This window comes from Sinocyclocheilus grahami, unplaced genomic scaffold, assembly GCF_001515645.1.
Source record: "Sinocyclocheilus grahami isolate Dianchi unplaced genomic scaffold, SAMN03320097.WGS_v1.1 scaffold1632.1, whole genome shotgun sequence".
Classification (NCBI taxonomy): domain Eukaryota; kingdom Metazoa; phylum Chordata; class Actinopteri; order Cypriniformes; family Cyprinidae; genus Sinocyclocheilus; species Sinocyclocheilus grahami.
The window spans coordinates 71,421-88,654 of NW_015506811.1; the positions used below are offsets into that span (position 1 = coordinate 71,421).

General features: G+C 37.1%; 1 protein-coding gene across 1 annotated transcript in view; it reads left to right on the forward strand.

Moving 5' to 3' along the window:
* The window catches only part of LOC107571668 (leucine-rich repeat serine/threonine-protein kinase 2-like), a 41,907-nt gene that overhangs the window by 2,328 nt on the left and 22,345 nt on the right, over positions 1–17,234 (forward strand). Inside the window, exons 2-18 of the mRNA XM_016258001.1 lie at positions 271–350; positions 877–974; positions 2,596–2,684; positions 3,682–3,819; positions 4,906–5,040; positions 7,062–7,193; positions 7,295–7,414; positions 8,501–8,655; positions 9,408–9,481; positions 9,677–9,783; positions 10,430–10,559; positions 10,649–10,773; positions 10,974–11,101; positions 15,349–15,493; positions 15,802–15,941; positions 16,031–16,159; positions 16,231–16,401. Of these exons, the coding sequence (XP_016113487.1) occupies positions 271–350; positions 877–974; positions 2,596–2,684; positions 3,682–3,819; positions 4,906–5,040; positions 7,062–7,193; positions 7,295–7,414; positions 8,501–8,655; positions 9,408–9,481; positions 9,677–9,783; positions 10,430–10,559; positions 10,649–10,773; positions 10,974–11,101; positions 15,349–15,493; positions 15,802–15,941; positions 16,031–16,159; positions 16,231–16,401 (2,096 nt within the window). The remainder of the gene's footprint in view (positions 1–270; positions 351–876; positions 975–2,595; positions 2,685–3,681; positions 3,820–4,905; positions 5,041–7,061; positions 7,194–7,294; positions 7,415–8,500; positions 8,656–9,407; positions 9,482–9,676; positions 9,784–10,429; positions 10,560–10,648; positions 10,774–10,973; positions 11,102–15,348; positions 15,494–15,801; positions 15,942–16,030; positions 16,160–16,230; positions 16,402–17,234) is intronic.

Consider the following 17,234-nt stretch of genomic DNA (forward strand, 5'->3'; position numbering starts at 1 on the left):
CGTTTTAGGGGGGCGTGGCAGAGTCTTAACTTTGATAAAGAATATCTCTTTGGTTTTGAGACTTTAGTCTTTGCAACTTCAGGGATCTTATCTATGCACAATCAGCTTGTAATACTCCAAAGAGAAAGGACAACTTGAAATCGCATCATATGACCCCTTTAATATATTCATAGACAGCTATGCAGACGTTCAGACGTCCCCCCCGTGTGCCTTTCCCAGTGGGACATCTGCTGGGATATTTTTAGATAGTGTTTTTCTTTTGTCCTGCAGTTGAGCTGTTTTCCGATCAGGACGTCCACATGCCTCTGATGCTGGTGCTGTCCTCGCATTTCAACAGCAAAGTGCAGCAGGTAGTCAGCAGGTTTTGCCTGCACAGTTTTCCTGGCAAATGCTCAAAAGCTGGCCAAAATGAATTCTATAAATTGAATAACATTCTGTCATCATTTAAATGCCCTCTCATGTCGTTCCAAACCATACGACTTTCTTTATACTGTGGAACGGAAAAGAGATATTTAGAGGAATGTTCATGCTGCTCGTTTCCGTATAATGAACATGAATAGGGACTGAGACTCCAAAATGATAGAAAAACACCTTTAAAATACCATGAGATGCCATTACACGGTTTTATTTTAAGAGTGCATGTTCAGATGTTAAAAATCATTTTTGAAATCAATGTTAATTATTTGTTATAAATTATTAAAATAAAAATCAGATTATAAAATAATATTTATATGTATAACAAAATAGTATAAACATTTTATATTATTTAAAAAATGTATTTATTTATTACCGTTGTAAGATCTGTTCTGCTGTAAATGTAATTTCAGTGCTTTATTCACTAAGAAAAGTCTTTAAAGGTTTGCGTTTTAATCACAGGTAGGCTGGTCTCTGCTGTGCCGTCTGATGGAGATCTGTCCCAACACTCTGGATAGTCTGGCCAACCCAGATGAATATGAGTTTACTGAGGTGCACAAGTAAGTCTGGACTATTTCTATGAGCTTGTATGGGCTCCTGTTTATATAGTGCAGTGAACTTTTGTATATATGCTGGTTAAGATTAAAGGTGTTTGACTAGGAGGATTCATGCATTTATAAAGAAATTGTGAATCAATTCAGTTCAGTTTATTTCTATAGCACTTTTCACATTATATACTAAAGAAAGAGTGCCTTAGAAAAACCATCTAGATGTTAAAGTATGCCAAGAAGAAATCTTGGGTGGAACAGATACTCGTTCAGGAATTCTGGGCTGGCACATATTTAACAAATAAGTAACCAAATGTATGCAAAGTATTCATGCACACACATAGGCACATGTAATTTAGCTGCACGGTATTGCTGGCAGGTTTTAATAATCTGGTTGAATTCTAATGTTTTATTATTATACTATATGTTGTATATAAATATTATTTTAAATATGATAGAAATCCATGTGAAATGGCAATAGTAAAGATGCAGGCACAACGATAATGGCAGATAGGGCTGGGAAAGGGTGGATCTGAGTTTGACAGGTGCTTGTAAGCTTTGGAATGGAGAATATAAACGCATATAAAGAAATAAAAAGATGTTAGTGGAAGAAAGGCATATATATAAAGAAAAAGTGAAAAGTAAAATAGTTAGAGGGGCCATTTAAGAAAATATATTTCATCCGCAACTGGATTTAGCTGTGTTTAGCACTGCAAATAGTTTAGTAGAAACAATGTACATTGCACAGAGAACCAGTGTGCTGATGACAATATGTGACGGATAAGATCATACAGTATTTGTAGATCTAGTTAGAACTTTAGCTGCTGCTTTTTAAAGAAGCTGCGGTGCAGTGTATTTATGAATGCATCCAGCCAAAAGTGTGTTGTAATAAATCAAGTCTCGAAGTTATGAATGTGTGAACCTAATGTTCTGCTTGAAAACAATGTTATCTAACTAATTTCTGAGGAGGAAGAATGTAGAGCTAATCATATCACCTAAAGGGAGCATGTACAAGGAAACAAGGGCTCAGGACCGAACCCTGTGGCATACCATAGTATTATATGGCAGGGGTTTTCAATTAAAATTACAAGAGGTCCTATTTCTGTGTTTCCTTCCCAGCAGAGTTCCAAACAGTACTTTTTCTGAATATGTATACATTTCCACAGCAGCAGTACTTTGTTTAAATAATATTGAAAAAAAGGATCTAAACCAGGCTGTTTGTGTGAACACAACTGACTGAAACTTTTAATAATTGATAGGCACAGATATTTCTAGAAATGTTGACAGAAAACAAGCATTCTAAATATTTAATTATTTGAATTGTTTATTTTTTTCAGATGCAATATTTGTTTTTATAGGTGCTTTAATAACTGATAGATTGAATAGAATTTGGAATGTCTTCTGTAGAGAAGGAAGAGGTAACACTATTTAACATCGACTATAGGTAGCACTTTTTAAACTTGTATTTAGTTTTGAAAGCCAAGCTTTATAACCATAAACAACTGAAGTTGGTTGTAACACATCATGTTGTCTGAGATACTGCAACTGATTTTTGTTGAAATTCATACAGTAAATTAATTGCTGCTATTCATGTCCAGCAGGTTTAGGCAAGTGTTTGCATGTTTGTTCACAGGCAGATTCTTAAGGTGCTTTCAATGTATCGTAATGACTCCAGGATGATGATGGTGGGCTTGAGAGCTCTGGCTCTCCTACTGAAGTCAGGTAAGACTTGCTTTTAAATAATGTTTATATGTACTGATTATACAACCATTATGGTGCGTTGGGTCCGAATGCATTTTTTCCAATTCATTTGATCTCTGTAGGGATTTCAAAAAAAGTTATTTCATAAAAATTTGAACCAAACCAGTTAACAAAGAAACAATACTGTGTACCTAACATATTTTATGCAATATTTGTTTTTATAGGTGCTTTAATAACTGATAGATTGAATAGAATTTGGAATGTCTTCTGTAGAGAAGGAAGAGGTAACACTATTTAACATCGACTATAGGTAGCACTTTTTGAACTTGTATTTAGTTTTGAAAGCCAAGCTTTATAACCATAAACAACTGAAGTTGGTTGTAACACATCATGTTGTCTGAGATACTGCAACTGATTTTTGTTGAAATTCATACAGTAAATTAATTGCTGCTATTCATGTCCAGCAGGTTTAGGCAAGTGTTTGCGTGTTTGTTCACAGGCAGATTCTTAAGGTGCTTTCAATGTATCGTAATGACTCCAGGATGATGATGGTGGGCTTGAGAGCTCTGGCTCTCCTACTGAAGTCAGGTAAGACTTGCTTTTAAATAATGTTTATATGTACTGATTATACAACCATTATGGTGCGTTGGGTCCGAATGCATTTTTTCCAATTCATTTGATCTCTGTAGGGATTTCAAAAAAAGTTATTTCATAAAAATTTGAACCAAACCAGTTAACAAAGAAACAATACTGTGTACCTAACATATTTTATGAGGCAATAAACTACTTGTTGCAATAAGCGCTGCAAATGACATAATCAGTTAAGAAATGACAGTACATTATACCAATATGGATATTGAGAAAGCATCTCATACATTCAAGTCTTCTTATTACGAATAGTCCACATTCCCCTTACACAAACCTAATTATGATTATGGTTAGATAAGCATGTGTCTTTTCTCTTGAGGTGCATTTTTCTGCTTTCCTGAAGTGAAACTGATTTTTTTTTGTGGGTCAGATGAGATTGTGATGCAGGTTCTAGATGAGGAGGAAGTGGATGTGTTTTCCGTGGTTCTGGAGGCCATGGGGTCATTTAATGACAAAGAAGAGGTTCAGCTACAGGGATGTGCTGCTTTACAACTACTGCTGCAAACAGGTAACAGTGATTTGTTACAAATTTCCTTTGAGTACGGTGACCGGGAGGGGACGTCTTCGGTTCACTTAGTTTTGGCTTGGCCACGAGATATTAACTCGTGGGACCGTGATATGATGTTGTGGCCACGAGATCATTTTGTCAAGGTAACGACATCCTTATGTCGCGACCTCGAGATGCTATGTTGAGGGAACGACATCCATTTCTTGTGGCCACGAGTTTAATGCGTAAACGAACCTGCGTGACCATATCAACCCAAAATGATCTCGTGGCCACGACAAAACTAAGTGAACCGAAGACGTCCCCTCCCAGTAATATAGGGCCCTAGGATTTCTGCGGTGGAAAAACATGGCAAATTGCAGTTTTGTCTACTACATACTCAAGCACACTTGACGCTTGTGTTTTCAGTGTCTTCCGTTTCACTAAATGAGGACATGAACACATGAACTTCATCTCCAGAGCTGCTCTGAGAGTCACTTCACCAGCTTTACACCCTTTCATTTGATTAAACGTTCTCCAAATACACACAGAAAATTAACGACCTTCACTACAACCCGCCAAAATAAAAATTCAGTTTTAACTGAAAGAAATTAGAAAAGAAAGTTATTTCTGTTAGACAGCCGAATTTACTTCTCAAAGTCATAATAACAATACTAATATTGCAGCTTATATAATCTTTTTCCATGTTTTAATTTAAACTGTAAAACTCTGTTTACCAAATACGAAAGGAAGTGTTCAGATTTCAGATTAAATAATTGTTTTTATTTATGGTTTATTTCGATTACTACTGTTTTTGATAAATCTGTATCAAATGAAACAACACAGAATTGAGAAAAAATTCGGAATATAATTTCTGTTAAAAAAAAGAAAGAACATTTTTTATTAACTCATCGTTTTTGACCATTAAAATTTAATTAAACCATTCAAATGGAATCCAGAAAAAATGAAAACCAAAAATACAGCCCTTAAAAATTCAACAGAATTTGGGAAAAATAAAATGCATTCCATAGGGCGCTAGTAATAGTGATGCTTTCCTTAGCAAACCCCACTTACGTTAATTCCAGTCTTATTAACCTGCTTGATTGTCAGTTTCTGATGCTCATCTGGTGGAGTTCATTGAGAACAAGGACCACGAGGTGGTTTTGGATGTGCTCAGGCGGTTCATGGACAGTGAGAATGTGGTACTGCAAGCTCTGAGGGTCCTCATACCACTGGCTGCTCCAGGTATAATAACACTTGTATGAAAGTAAAATAATGGCATATGTTTTTGAAACAAATATGCACGTTGAATAGCACTAACTGAAAAAATAATGAATTGCATTAACAGTGCTTGCATTTTAATGCCTTGTATTTCCAGGGCTTGTATTTTTAGGTCCTGAAATTTAACATAGTTGTTTATTTAAGCTGTGAATATTTCAATTCAAAATCTTTCACACACATTCTCATAATTAAAAATTCAGTAATTCATATTCACCTTCCAGAATTCACTTCCAAAATATTCAATCTGTTTAAAAATACGATGTGTAATATTCGACAGGCAAATTTCAGTCCATTTTATTTCACTTTCCAAATTCCCTTCCACAAATTCAGCGGTTATGATTCGGCAGAAAATTCGCCATTGCACATCCGGGATCCACAGGAATAGCTGTAGAGCACCGATGCATGATCTCCTGCTGCTGTCAGTCGCTCACCAGCAGGTGGCGCAAGCTGCTGTTGATGAAGTCATTTGCAAAACTGTAATGGAGCAAGTGCTAAGTAGAAGTTTTGATTATCGTGGCCAGTATAAACATGTGGAAAAGCTGATTTTGTGTATGTTTAATTCAACATCGCTGTTTCCCGTAGCATACATGTAAGCAGCGTTCTCTACCACAAAGGAGATTATAATGCTATTTTACCCAACGCTTAAGTACAGAACTAACATTACATCTGAGGAAGACATATATTGCTTTCGGTTGCTTAGTTTCCGTAACTTTGTATCATGGCTTGTGTGACGCTGTGCTGTAATACTGGGGATCCCCTCACGTCACACTCCAGGATTCCCCAACGACCCGTAACGCGCCTCAGTGAACTAATACAGTGATATAAGACCTCAGATCTCAGAATACACTTTATTGATGATTATGCGAACTATATCGACAGTTAAGCAGATGTAGAATATGAATGAACGCTCAAGGTTTCACGCTCAAGGTTTCAAGGGTCATATGATGCAATTTCAAGTTTTCCTTTCTCTTTGGAGTGTTACAAGCTGATTGTGCATAGATAAGATCCCTGAAGTTGCAAAGACTAAAGTCTCAAATCCAAAGAGATATTCTTTATAAAAGTTTAGAGTCAACCACGACTACCTAAAATGCCTGGTTCTAACACGCCCCCATGTCTACTTGAGGGGATCCCCAGTATTACAGCACAGCGTCACACAAGCCATGATACAAAGTTACGGAAACTAAGCAACCGAAAGCAATATATGTCTTCCTCAGATGTAATGTTAGTTCTGTACTTAAGCGTTGGGTAAAATAGCATTATAATCTCCTTTGTGGTAGAGAACGCTGCTTACATGTATGCTACGGGAAACAGCGAAGATGTTGAATTAAACATACACAAAATCAGCTTTTCCACATGTTTATACTGGCCCCGATAATCAAAACTTCTACTTGGCGCTTGCTCCATTTCTGCAGATCAGTTTTTGTAAATGAATGACTTAATCCACCTGTTGCTTTGGTCTTCAACAACAGCCGCTTGCGCCACCTGCTGGTGAGCGACTGACAGCAGCAGGAGATCATGCATCGGTGCTCTACTGCTGTTCCTGTAGATCCCGGATGTGCAATGGCGAATTTTCTGCCGAATTTTAACCACTGAATTTGTGGAAGCGAATTTGGAAAGTGAAATAAAATGGACCCGAAATTTGCCTGTCGAATATTATACATCGTGAATATGAATTATTGAATTTTTAATTATGAGAATGTGTGTGAAATATTTTGAATTGAAATATTCACAGCTTAAATAAACAACTATGTTAGATTTCAGGACCTAAAAATGCAAGCCCTGGAAATACAAGGCATTAAAATGCAAGCACTGTTAATGCAATTCATTCTTTTTCCAGTTAGTGCCATTCAACGTGCTTTTTTGTTTCAAAGACATATGGCATTATTGCACTTCCATATACTTGGAATTAAAAAATATATTAAATTATACTATTAAACTATATTATTACAAGCTGTATTAAATAAGCTTCTCTTTCTTGAGTCTAGCCAGCAATATTGAGATTCTGATGTCCAAACCCATTAAATGCTACAGTCTGCTGTGTCAGGCCATGGACATGTGGCTCGACTCGGAGGCTATACAGGAGACTGGATGCCGTTTGTTACTGAAATTCACATCAGGTGAGCCCAGGTCAAAGGTCATCATGAAACGATGTTGTTCTCAGAACTTTTAGAAAGTGGTTTATTTTTGGAGTTATGTTATGTCTGTTGGCATTCAACAGAGAGCTACTATAACATACTGGTGCTGAATGGTGTCCACAAGGTGGCGGTGAAAGCATGTGTCTCTTATCCTGAGAATGCCACAGTGCAGACCACTGCCCTTTCCTGCCTGAGCGCGCTCGGTGAGTCAATATGGACACGAAAATGAACAAGATAGTACAGTATAAGATGAGAACCTGGCTCTCCACTGGATCCCTTAGAGCCCATATTTAAGGTGGAGTGCAATTTTTTTATGATTGTTATTCGTCATAAAATGGACATGACTGACAGAGCCAGCTGGACACTTTAAGTAAGCAGTCCACGTCCAGTTTGACGTCCTCAGAAGGCCAAAAGGCTGGACGCATTCTTCAGAGTAGTTCACCAAGGCTGCATTCATTTGATAAAAAATACAGTAAACAGTAGTATTGTGAAATATTATTACAATTTTATGTCAGTTTTTAAACTGTAATTTATTCCTGTGATCAAAGCTGAATTTCCAGCATCATTACTCCAGGCTTCAGTGTCACATAATCTTCAAAAATCATTCTAATATGCTGATTTGGTGCTCAATAATTTTTTCTGATTATTACGAAATAATATTATTTTGGTAAACTGCCATTCAAAAGTTTGGGGTCAGATTAAAAAAAGAAGAAGAAAATAATACTTTTATTTCGTAAGGATGCATTAAATTGATCAAAAGTCCCAGTAAAGACATTTATAATGTTATAAAAAATCTCTTTAAAATTAATGCTGTACTTTTAAACTTTTTATTAATCAAAAAAATCCTATAATAGGTAACACCGTTTCCTCAAATATACTGAGCATCAAAAAACAGTTTTCAGCATTGATAATAATAAGAACCGAGCGTCAATAATAATTGAGCACCTAATCAGCATATTCAAATGATTTCTGAAGATCATGTGACACTGAAGACTAGAGTAATGATGCTGAAAATACAGCTGCGCATCATAGGAATAATCTGCATTTTTAAATATGTTACAATAGAAATGAATTATTTTAAAATATGATATTTTTTTATTATCATTTTACAGTTTTTATCATGAGATAAATGCAGCCTTGATGAGAATAAGAGATTTGTATTTATTTAATTAGTTTTCCGCCACTGTATTATAAATAACCTATTTCACAATCGTGATTTGTGGCACTCATGTTTTTTTTCTTTTTTTGGGGCTCCATACAGTACTAATGTTTGTGTTGTTGTTTCTCAGCGGAGTGTATTGTACAGAATGAAGGGCTGGACAAAGAGTGGAACGAGGAGGACGAGGCGAAACAGAAAGAAGCCACTCGAGGAGAGGAGATGCTTATCTGGAGAGAGGCCTGTTATACTGCTTTAGAGAGACATGCTGACGATGCTGCAGTGCAGGTGACACATGACGTGTTTTAGCCTGCAATACGGAAAAGATCTTATCATCTCGTTCTAAGGTAACACCGTTTCCTCAAATATACTGAGCATCAAAAAACTGTTTTCAGCATTGATAATAATAAGAACCGAGCGTCAATAATAATTGAGCACCTAATCAGCATATTCAAATTATTTCTGAAGATCATGTGACACTGAAGACTAGAGTAATGATGCTGAAAATACAGCTGCACATCATAGGAATAAACTGCATTTTTAAATATGTTACAATAGAAATGAATTATTTTAAAATATGATATTTTTTTATTATCATTTTACAGTTTTTATCATGAGATAAATGCAGCCTTGATGAGAATAAGAGATTTGTATTTATTTAATTAGTTTTCCGCCACTGTATTATAAATAACCTATTTCACAATCGTGATTTGTGGCACTCATGTTTTTTTTCTTTTTTTGGGGCTCCATACAGTACTAATGTTTGTGTTGTTGTTTCTCAGCGGAGTGTATTGTACAGAATGAAGGGCTGGACAAAGAGTGGAACGAGGAGGACGAGGCGAAACAGAAAGAAGCCACTCGAGGAGAGGAGATGCTTCTCTGGAGAGAGGCCTGTTATACTGCTTTAGAGAGACATGCTGACGATGCTGCAGTGCAGGTGACACATGACGTGTTTTAGCCTGCAATACGGAAAAGATCTTATCATCTCGTTCTTTTGCTTTTATTATAGTGAATAACTTTCTCTCCCATCGTCCAATCAGGAAGCTGCATGTTGGGCTTTAAACAGCTTGCTGCTACATTACCACTCATTCAACCGTGTGGAACTGGAAGGAAGGTTAGCTTCATATTCTGTGCTATATTTTGTCCGAAGGTCCTCTCATAATTAGCAATATTATTGAAATAAATAAACGACTTCTGTTATGATTGGCTAACCTCTGCACACTAGCGCAGTTAAAACTGCTGAACACTGAATATTTCAATGATATATTATGTCATACCTACGAATATTTGGTTTGTTTCTGTCCCACAGGCCTCCTCTTCATTCTGTCATCATGGCTGCCATGCTTTTGCATTCATCCAGTGTGGAGGTTTTCCAAGCTGCTTCCTGTACACTACGCACACTAATACAGCACCACAGTAAGCTCATTTCTTCGTCAGTCATAGATATATATACAGAGAGACTGTGTTTGAAATGTCAAATAAGTTTGTAAACTACATTTGCAATAATTATGTTTTAATAATCTTTTGTCAAGCTTTAAAAAAAAGTAGCCTACACTTATTTTGATATGTTGACTAACGTATTAAAGCACATGTACAATTAGGTAATATATTTTAAATGTACAAAATTGCAACTTTATCAATTCAGTTAAGTATATTTTAGTCTACCAAAATACTTGTTGGTGCATTCAGCAGTGCACTTCAACCATATAATACTAGCACTTACCTATTCTAATCTAATTCTAATTCTATTCTACTTTTGCACTACACTGCAAAAAAATATTAAATTTTTGTGTTGTTTTCTAGTACACGTATCTAAACATTCTTGAATCAAAATAAATGTACTTGAGAAGCAAAATGACTTAATAATAATATATATTTTTTATAATGTTAATAATATTTTTTCAGGAGTCGAGACTTAATATCATTTTGCTTCTCAAGTAAATTCAAGAATGAGCAGATATTTGTACTAGAAAACAACACAACAATATTAAATAAGAAAGTCATTTTTTGCAAAGTAGGGATGTGTCTCAGAAAACGATCAGTTTGTGTTTTCGTGCTTCAGGCAGGATGAGGGCTCTGCTGCTGTCACATGGCATTCATGTCAACCTTGTGCATCTGATGCGGAAACACGAGAGCTCCAGCGCTGTGTGTGAAAGTGCCTGCAAACTGCTTCACACACTCTTCCAGGGAGCGTAAGCACACACAACTCCCACATCTGATCATTTATGGGAGGTATAACAGACAAAAACACAACTGAAATCATCATTTTATTTCACTCCAGGAGGGCCAGTCTAGATGACGCGACCCTGATTCTCGGTCAGATCCCGACTGCTCTGAAAACACATAACTTCGTTCCTGAAGTTCAGCTGGAGGGTCTCAGAGCGAGTTTAGTTCTTCTCAGCCCAGGTAGAATGTTTGTCTTCTTCCTGTGTATCTTGTTTTGTTGGAATGGATCTGCAAGCATTGTGTTTTTAGTTCATTGATGGAATAGGTTAAAAAAAATGACTCACCCTCATATTGTTCCAAATTCATGACTAAATGATGACTGGGTGAACTACAATGCCTACATACGTAATGTCTGACTCTTTGTTTTCTTGTGTGTACAGACAGGAGTTTAAGAGAACATGGCACCTCAGTGGCGGATCCTGAGATGGTGGACGTGTCCCTGCGGGTGCTGAAGAACCAGTGTGTACTTGAGGGAGCTCACACTGTCTATCTAGAGGCACTTAATAGGGTAAATGCTTCGTTTCTTACTAGCTAAAATAGTTCTGTAATTCAACATGCATGATAATGCATGAAGTCTTGTGCCCAAAGGGCACCTATTATGCCCCTTTTTACAAGATGTAATATAAGTCTCTGGTGTCCCCAGAATGTGTCTGTGAAGTTTCAGCTCAAGGAAGGTTAGCTTCAGATTCTGTGCTATATTTTGTCCGAAGGTCCTCTCATAATTAGCAATATTATTGAAATAAATAAACGACTTCTGTTATGATTGGCTAACCTCTGCACACTAGCGCAGTTAAAACTGCTGAACACTGAATATTTCAATGATATATTATGTCATACCTACGAATATTTGGTTTGTTTCTGTCCCACAGGCCTCCTCTTCATTCTGTCATCATGGCTGCCATGCTTTTGCATTTAGGAATAAACTGCATTTTTAAATATGTTACAATAGAAATGAATTATTTTAAAATATGATATTTTTTTATTATCATTTTACAGTTTTTATCATGAGATAAATGCAGCCTTGATGAGAATAAGAGATTTGTATTTATTTAATTAGTTTTCTGCCACTGTATTATAAATAACCTATTTCACAATCGTGATTTGTGGCACTCGTGTTTTTTTTCTTTTTTTGGGGCTCCATACAGTACTAATGTTTGTGTTGTTGTTTCTCAGCGGAGTGTATTGTACAGAATGAAGGGCTGGACAAAGAGTGGAACGAGGAGGACGAGGCGAAACAGAAAGAAGCCACTCGAGGAGAGGAGATGCTTCTCTGGAGAGAGGCCTGTTATACTGCTTTAGAGAGACATGCTGACGATGCTGCAGTGCAGGTGACACATGACGTGTTTTAGCCTGCAATACGGAAAAGATCTTATCATCTCGTTCTTTTGCTTTTATTATAGTGAATAACTTTCTCTCCCATCGTCCAATCAGGAAGCTGCATGTTGGGCTTTAAACAGCTTGCTGCTACATTACCACTCATTCAACCGTGTGGAACTGGAAGGAAGGTTAGCTTCATATTCTGTGCTATATTTTGTCCGAAAGTCCTCTCATAATTAGCAATATTATTGAAATAAATAAACGACTTCTGTTATGATTGGCTAAACTCTGCACACTAGCGCAGTTAAAACTGCTGAACACTGAATATTTCAATGATATATTATGTCATACCTACGAATATTTGGTTTGTTTCTGTCCCACAGGCCTCCTCTTCATTCTGTCATCATGGCTGCCATGCTTTTGCATTCATCCAGTGTGGAGGTTTTCCAAGCTGCTTCCTGTACACTACGCACACTAATACAGCACCACAGTAAGCTCATTTCTTCGTCAGTCATAGATATATATACAGAGAGACTGTGTTTGAAATGTCAAATAAGTTTGTAAACTACATTTGCAATAATTATGTTTTAATAATCTTTTGTCAAGCTTTAAAAAAAAGTAGCCTACACTTATTTTGATATGTTGACTAACGTATTAAAGCACATGTACAATTAGGTAATATATTTTAAATGTACAAAATTGCAACTTTATCAATTCAGTTAAGTATATTTTAGTCTACCAAAATACTTGTTGGTGCATTCAGCAGTGCACTTCAACCATATAATACTAGCACTTACCTATTCTAATCTAATTCTAATTCTATTCTACTTTTGCACTACACTGCAAAAAAATATTAAATTTTTGTGTTGTTTTCTAGTACACGTATCTAAACATTCTTGAATCAAAATAAATGTACTTGAGAAGCAAAATGACTTAATAATAATATATATTTTTTATAATGTTAATAATATTTTTTCAGGAGTCGAGACTTAATATCATTTTGCTTCTCAAGTAAATTCAAGAATGAGCAGATATTTGTACTAGAAAACAACACAACAATATTAAATAAGAAAGTCATTTTTTGCAAAGTAGGGATGTGTCTCAGAAAACGATCAGTTTGTGTTTTCGTGCTTCAGGCAGGATGAGGGCTCTGCTGCTGTCACATGGCATTCATGTCAACCTTGTGCATCTGATGCGGAAACACGAGAGCTCCAGCGCTGTGTGTGAAAGTGCCTGCAAACTGCTTCACACACTCTTCCAGGGAGCGTAAGCACACACAACTCCCACATCTGATCATTTATGGGAGGTATAACAGACAAAAACACAACTGAAATCATCATTTTATTTCACTCCAGGAGGGCCAGTCTAGATGACGCGACCCTGATTCTCGGTCAGATCCCGACTGCTCTGAAAACACATAACTTCGTTCCTGAAGTTCAGCTGGAGGGTCTCAGAGCGAGTTTAGTTCTTCTCAGCCCAGGTAGAATGTTTGTCTTCTTCCTGTGTATCTTGTTTTGTTGGAATGGATCTGCAAGCATTGTGTTTTTAGTTCATTGATGGAATAGGTTAAAAAAAATGACTCACCCTCATATTGTTCCAAATTCATGACTAAATGATGACTGGGTGAACTACAATGCCTACATACGTAATGTCTGACTCTTTGTTTTCTTGTGTGTACAGACAGGAGTTTAAGAGAACATGGCACCTCAGTGGCGGATCCTGAGATGGTGGACGTGTCCCTGCGGGTGCTGAAGAACCAGTGTGTACTTGAGGGAGCTCACACTGTCTATCTAGAGGCACTTAATAGGGTAAATGCTTCGTTTCTTACTAGCTAAAATAGTTCTGTAATTCAACATGCATGATAATGCATGAAGTCTTGTGCCCAAAGGGCACCTATTATGCCCCTTTTTACAAGATGTAATATAAGTCTCTGGTGTCCCCAGAATGTGTCTGTGAAGTTTCAGCTCAAAATACTCAAAATAAATAATGAATTTGGCTTTGATTATCATGTCCATCGCACTGAAATCATGGTTTTCGAAGCGAACGCACAGAAAGCGGCTGTCACGTGACATGTGAGTCCTAAACTAAGCTCTCTTTAATGTCTTATTGCACTTAAACCGTCAAATACACACAAGTTTATGTTGAAAACACACATAAGTTACAAAAACAGTTATGTCCGTGAAGGTAAACAGCTGGGAAAGAAAATGCATGTTTATACATGGCTCATTCAGGGCAGGGTCTTTGCTAATACAGCAGTGTCCGTCAACAGTCGTGAGCGGGCATTTTACGGTTTCTGTGAATGGCTTGTTCTGAGGCGCTGCTTATGAGTTATGGGAATTTTAAAAAAAGAAGAAGTGGGCAGATTTTTATCATAATAGGGATGTTGTGAATTTTGTGTTATAGGTGCCCTTTAAAGCTGAAGTGTGTAATTTTTGTTAGACGTTTCTATGTTTATTTATCTCAGCTTAATATGCAGGGACAACGAGTGTATCACCACAAAAATTACGATTTAAGCATCTTTACAGCTCAAAATGCATAAGAATTAAAGGGATAGTCCACCAAAAATGAAAATTCTGCCAGCGTTTACTCACTCTCTTGTTGTTGCACACCTATTTGAAGACTTTCGTTTATCTTCAAAACACAAATGAAGATATGTGTAACGAAACCTAAGAGATTTCTTTCACTCCACTGAAGGTCCATTCCACCAAAACTTCAATGCTTCAGAAAGTTCACAAAGGCTTTCAAAAGATAACTGTTTGAGTTGAGCGATTAAATCTAAGTCTTCTGAAGGGACACAATGATTTATATGATAACCCGATTTAATTTAGGCTTTTATACACTTAAACATTGATCAGCACGCATATATAGAGCACATCAAATATGGTAAACGGAAGCTCAAATACTGTATGCTTTCTTGTCCCACTAGTGAAGTTTGTTCTTGTGTGTGAAGTATGGTTAAACTGCTGTTTATGGCCTATTTTTTTACTGTGTCTTTAAAAACCTTTTGAAGCATGAAAGTTTTGGTGGATAAGACTTTAAATTAAGGGACAGAAAAAAAAATATATATATGTTGATGAACGAAATGAATGAATGTCTTATGGAGTACCATAACTGATGACAGAATTTTTATTGTTTGGAGGTGAGCTATTTCTTTAATATAATAACTGCTGTTAAACCCTCTCAAATATCTCTCCCCATAGACATCGTGGCGATTTCATTACTGTAAACGGTATATTTTTGCATAACTAAACAAATAAAGGATGAGTGAAAATAATTGTCAGGGGTAGTCAACATTTTGCCTGAAATGCTGTCTATATAGACTTCAACTTAAATTGGACCTGTCATACTCCTTGTAGGAATTGGACTTTAATCAGGTGGTTTTAATTTAAAATGTAAGTTCTGTAAATGTGGTGTGTTTCATTTGATATGTGTGTTTAGTTTATCAGTAGTGAGGAGATTCAAGAGTGTGGACTTGGTGTACTCTCAGCACTAGCTGACAGTTCTGGAGCGGTTGACCTCATGTGCCAGCAGGGAGCGATAGATACGGTTCTTCATACGCTGCAGATGTTTCCACGTGAGCGTGGTGAGTCCATTTACCTTACCATGACTGAAGACTTAATTTTGAATGTCGACATAAGGTCTGGTCCACGTTGCTGCTTATTCTGGACAAAAACCAACCACTGTTCAGGCATTCACACAGAACACATTTTTGCGTTCCACTATGCTGCTTTTCCATTGATTTTCTATATAAACATGAGGTAAACGGACATGTTTGACCGTTGTGCTCTTGTCTCGCATATTGTGTGATGACGTTTAATGCACTGCTCACTATTGGGTATGTAAACAATTGTGCGCAACTGTATATTAACTGAAAGTCATCACCCTTTGCAGATGTTCACTACTGGGGTCTTAGTCTTCTGTTTCACCTCATCTCTAAGAAGAAGCTCTCTCGTATGATGGTGCCTGTACTGGCATCAGTTTTGGTCAGCTCAGTACGTCAACACAATGAGGACACAGTCATGCTTCTAAAGGTAGCTCACTACAGTTATTACCATTTCAAAACCGAAAGGGTGGCTGTTTTTGATATTTTGTTCCTAACAGTGTGCGTTTTGGTCGTTAGGGTTTCCAGGTGGTGTGGAAGTTATTGGACACCTGCTCTAGTGCCGCAGCATGGCTGCAAAAAGAAGACTTCGAGAAAGACATCTTCCAGATCCTCCGGGAAAATATGGCAGACCAGCGCAGAGATCCAGTAAGAAAATGAAACCAAAGTTCTGTCAAAAATGCAAGATCTCCTGATAAATCCTTCATGTTCCGGTTCAGTTGCAGGCAGTGAGTTGCCTGTGCCTGTCTAAGATGGTGGTGGACAGTGAGATCATGTATGCCCTGTTGGAGAGAGCGTGTGAGGACGGTGACGTGGACATGGCAGAGTGTCTCATCCTGCTGGGCGCTGACATCAACAAGAAATCAAAGAGCGATTCGCTCATATATCAGGTGTGATATATGAACCTTTATTCCTCAACTCTTAAAGGAATAGGAAATTGTACACCCTCAAGCCATCCTAGGTGTATATGCCTTTATTTTTCAGACAAACACAACTGGAGTTATATTAGATAATATCCTGGCTCTTCCCAGCTTTGAAATGGCAGCTGAATGGTGCCCGAGTTTTTGAAGCTCCAAAAAGCTCATCCATCCATCATAAAAGTAATCCATACAACTACAGTGGGTTAATGAATGCCTTCTGAAGCGGATTGATGGGGTTTTGTAAGAAAAATATCCATATTTAAAACTTTGTAAATTATTGTCACTGGCTTCCTTAACTTCTGTACGCATGTTCACAGGAGAGTCGAGTTATGACATTTCATGTAGATAATGCAAGAGCACAATAGTAAAAAGTACATTTTCACTTAAAGTTCACTCAGTTCGGTTCTCTTCAAATAGTGTCTGTGAAAAACTGACAGAGTGTGTCTGCCTCCCGAATAACGCTAGGCAGATTGTCCCAGAGTTTGTGCGCTAATTAGGAAATGATCTGCCGCCTGCAGTTGATTTTGATATCCTAGTCATTATCAAATGGCCAGAGTTTTGGCAGTTTCTTGCTCAAATGCTGAGGAGCTAAACTATTCAGGGCTTTATAAGTAATCAGCAATATTTTAAAATGTATACAGTGTTTAAATGGGTCATATGATGCAATTTCAAGTTTTCCTTTCTCTTTGGAGTGTTACAAGCTCTTGGTGCATAAAGAAGATCTGTAAAGTTGCAAAGACTAAAGTCTCAAATCCAAAGAGATATTCTTTATAAAAGTTAAGAGTCAGTCACACCTACCTAAA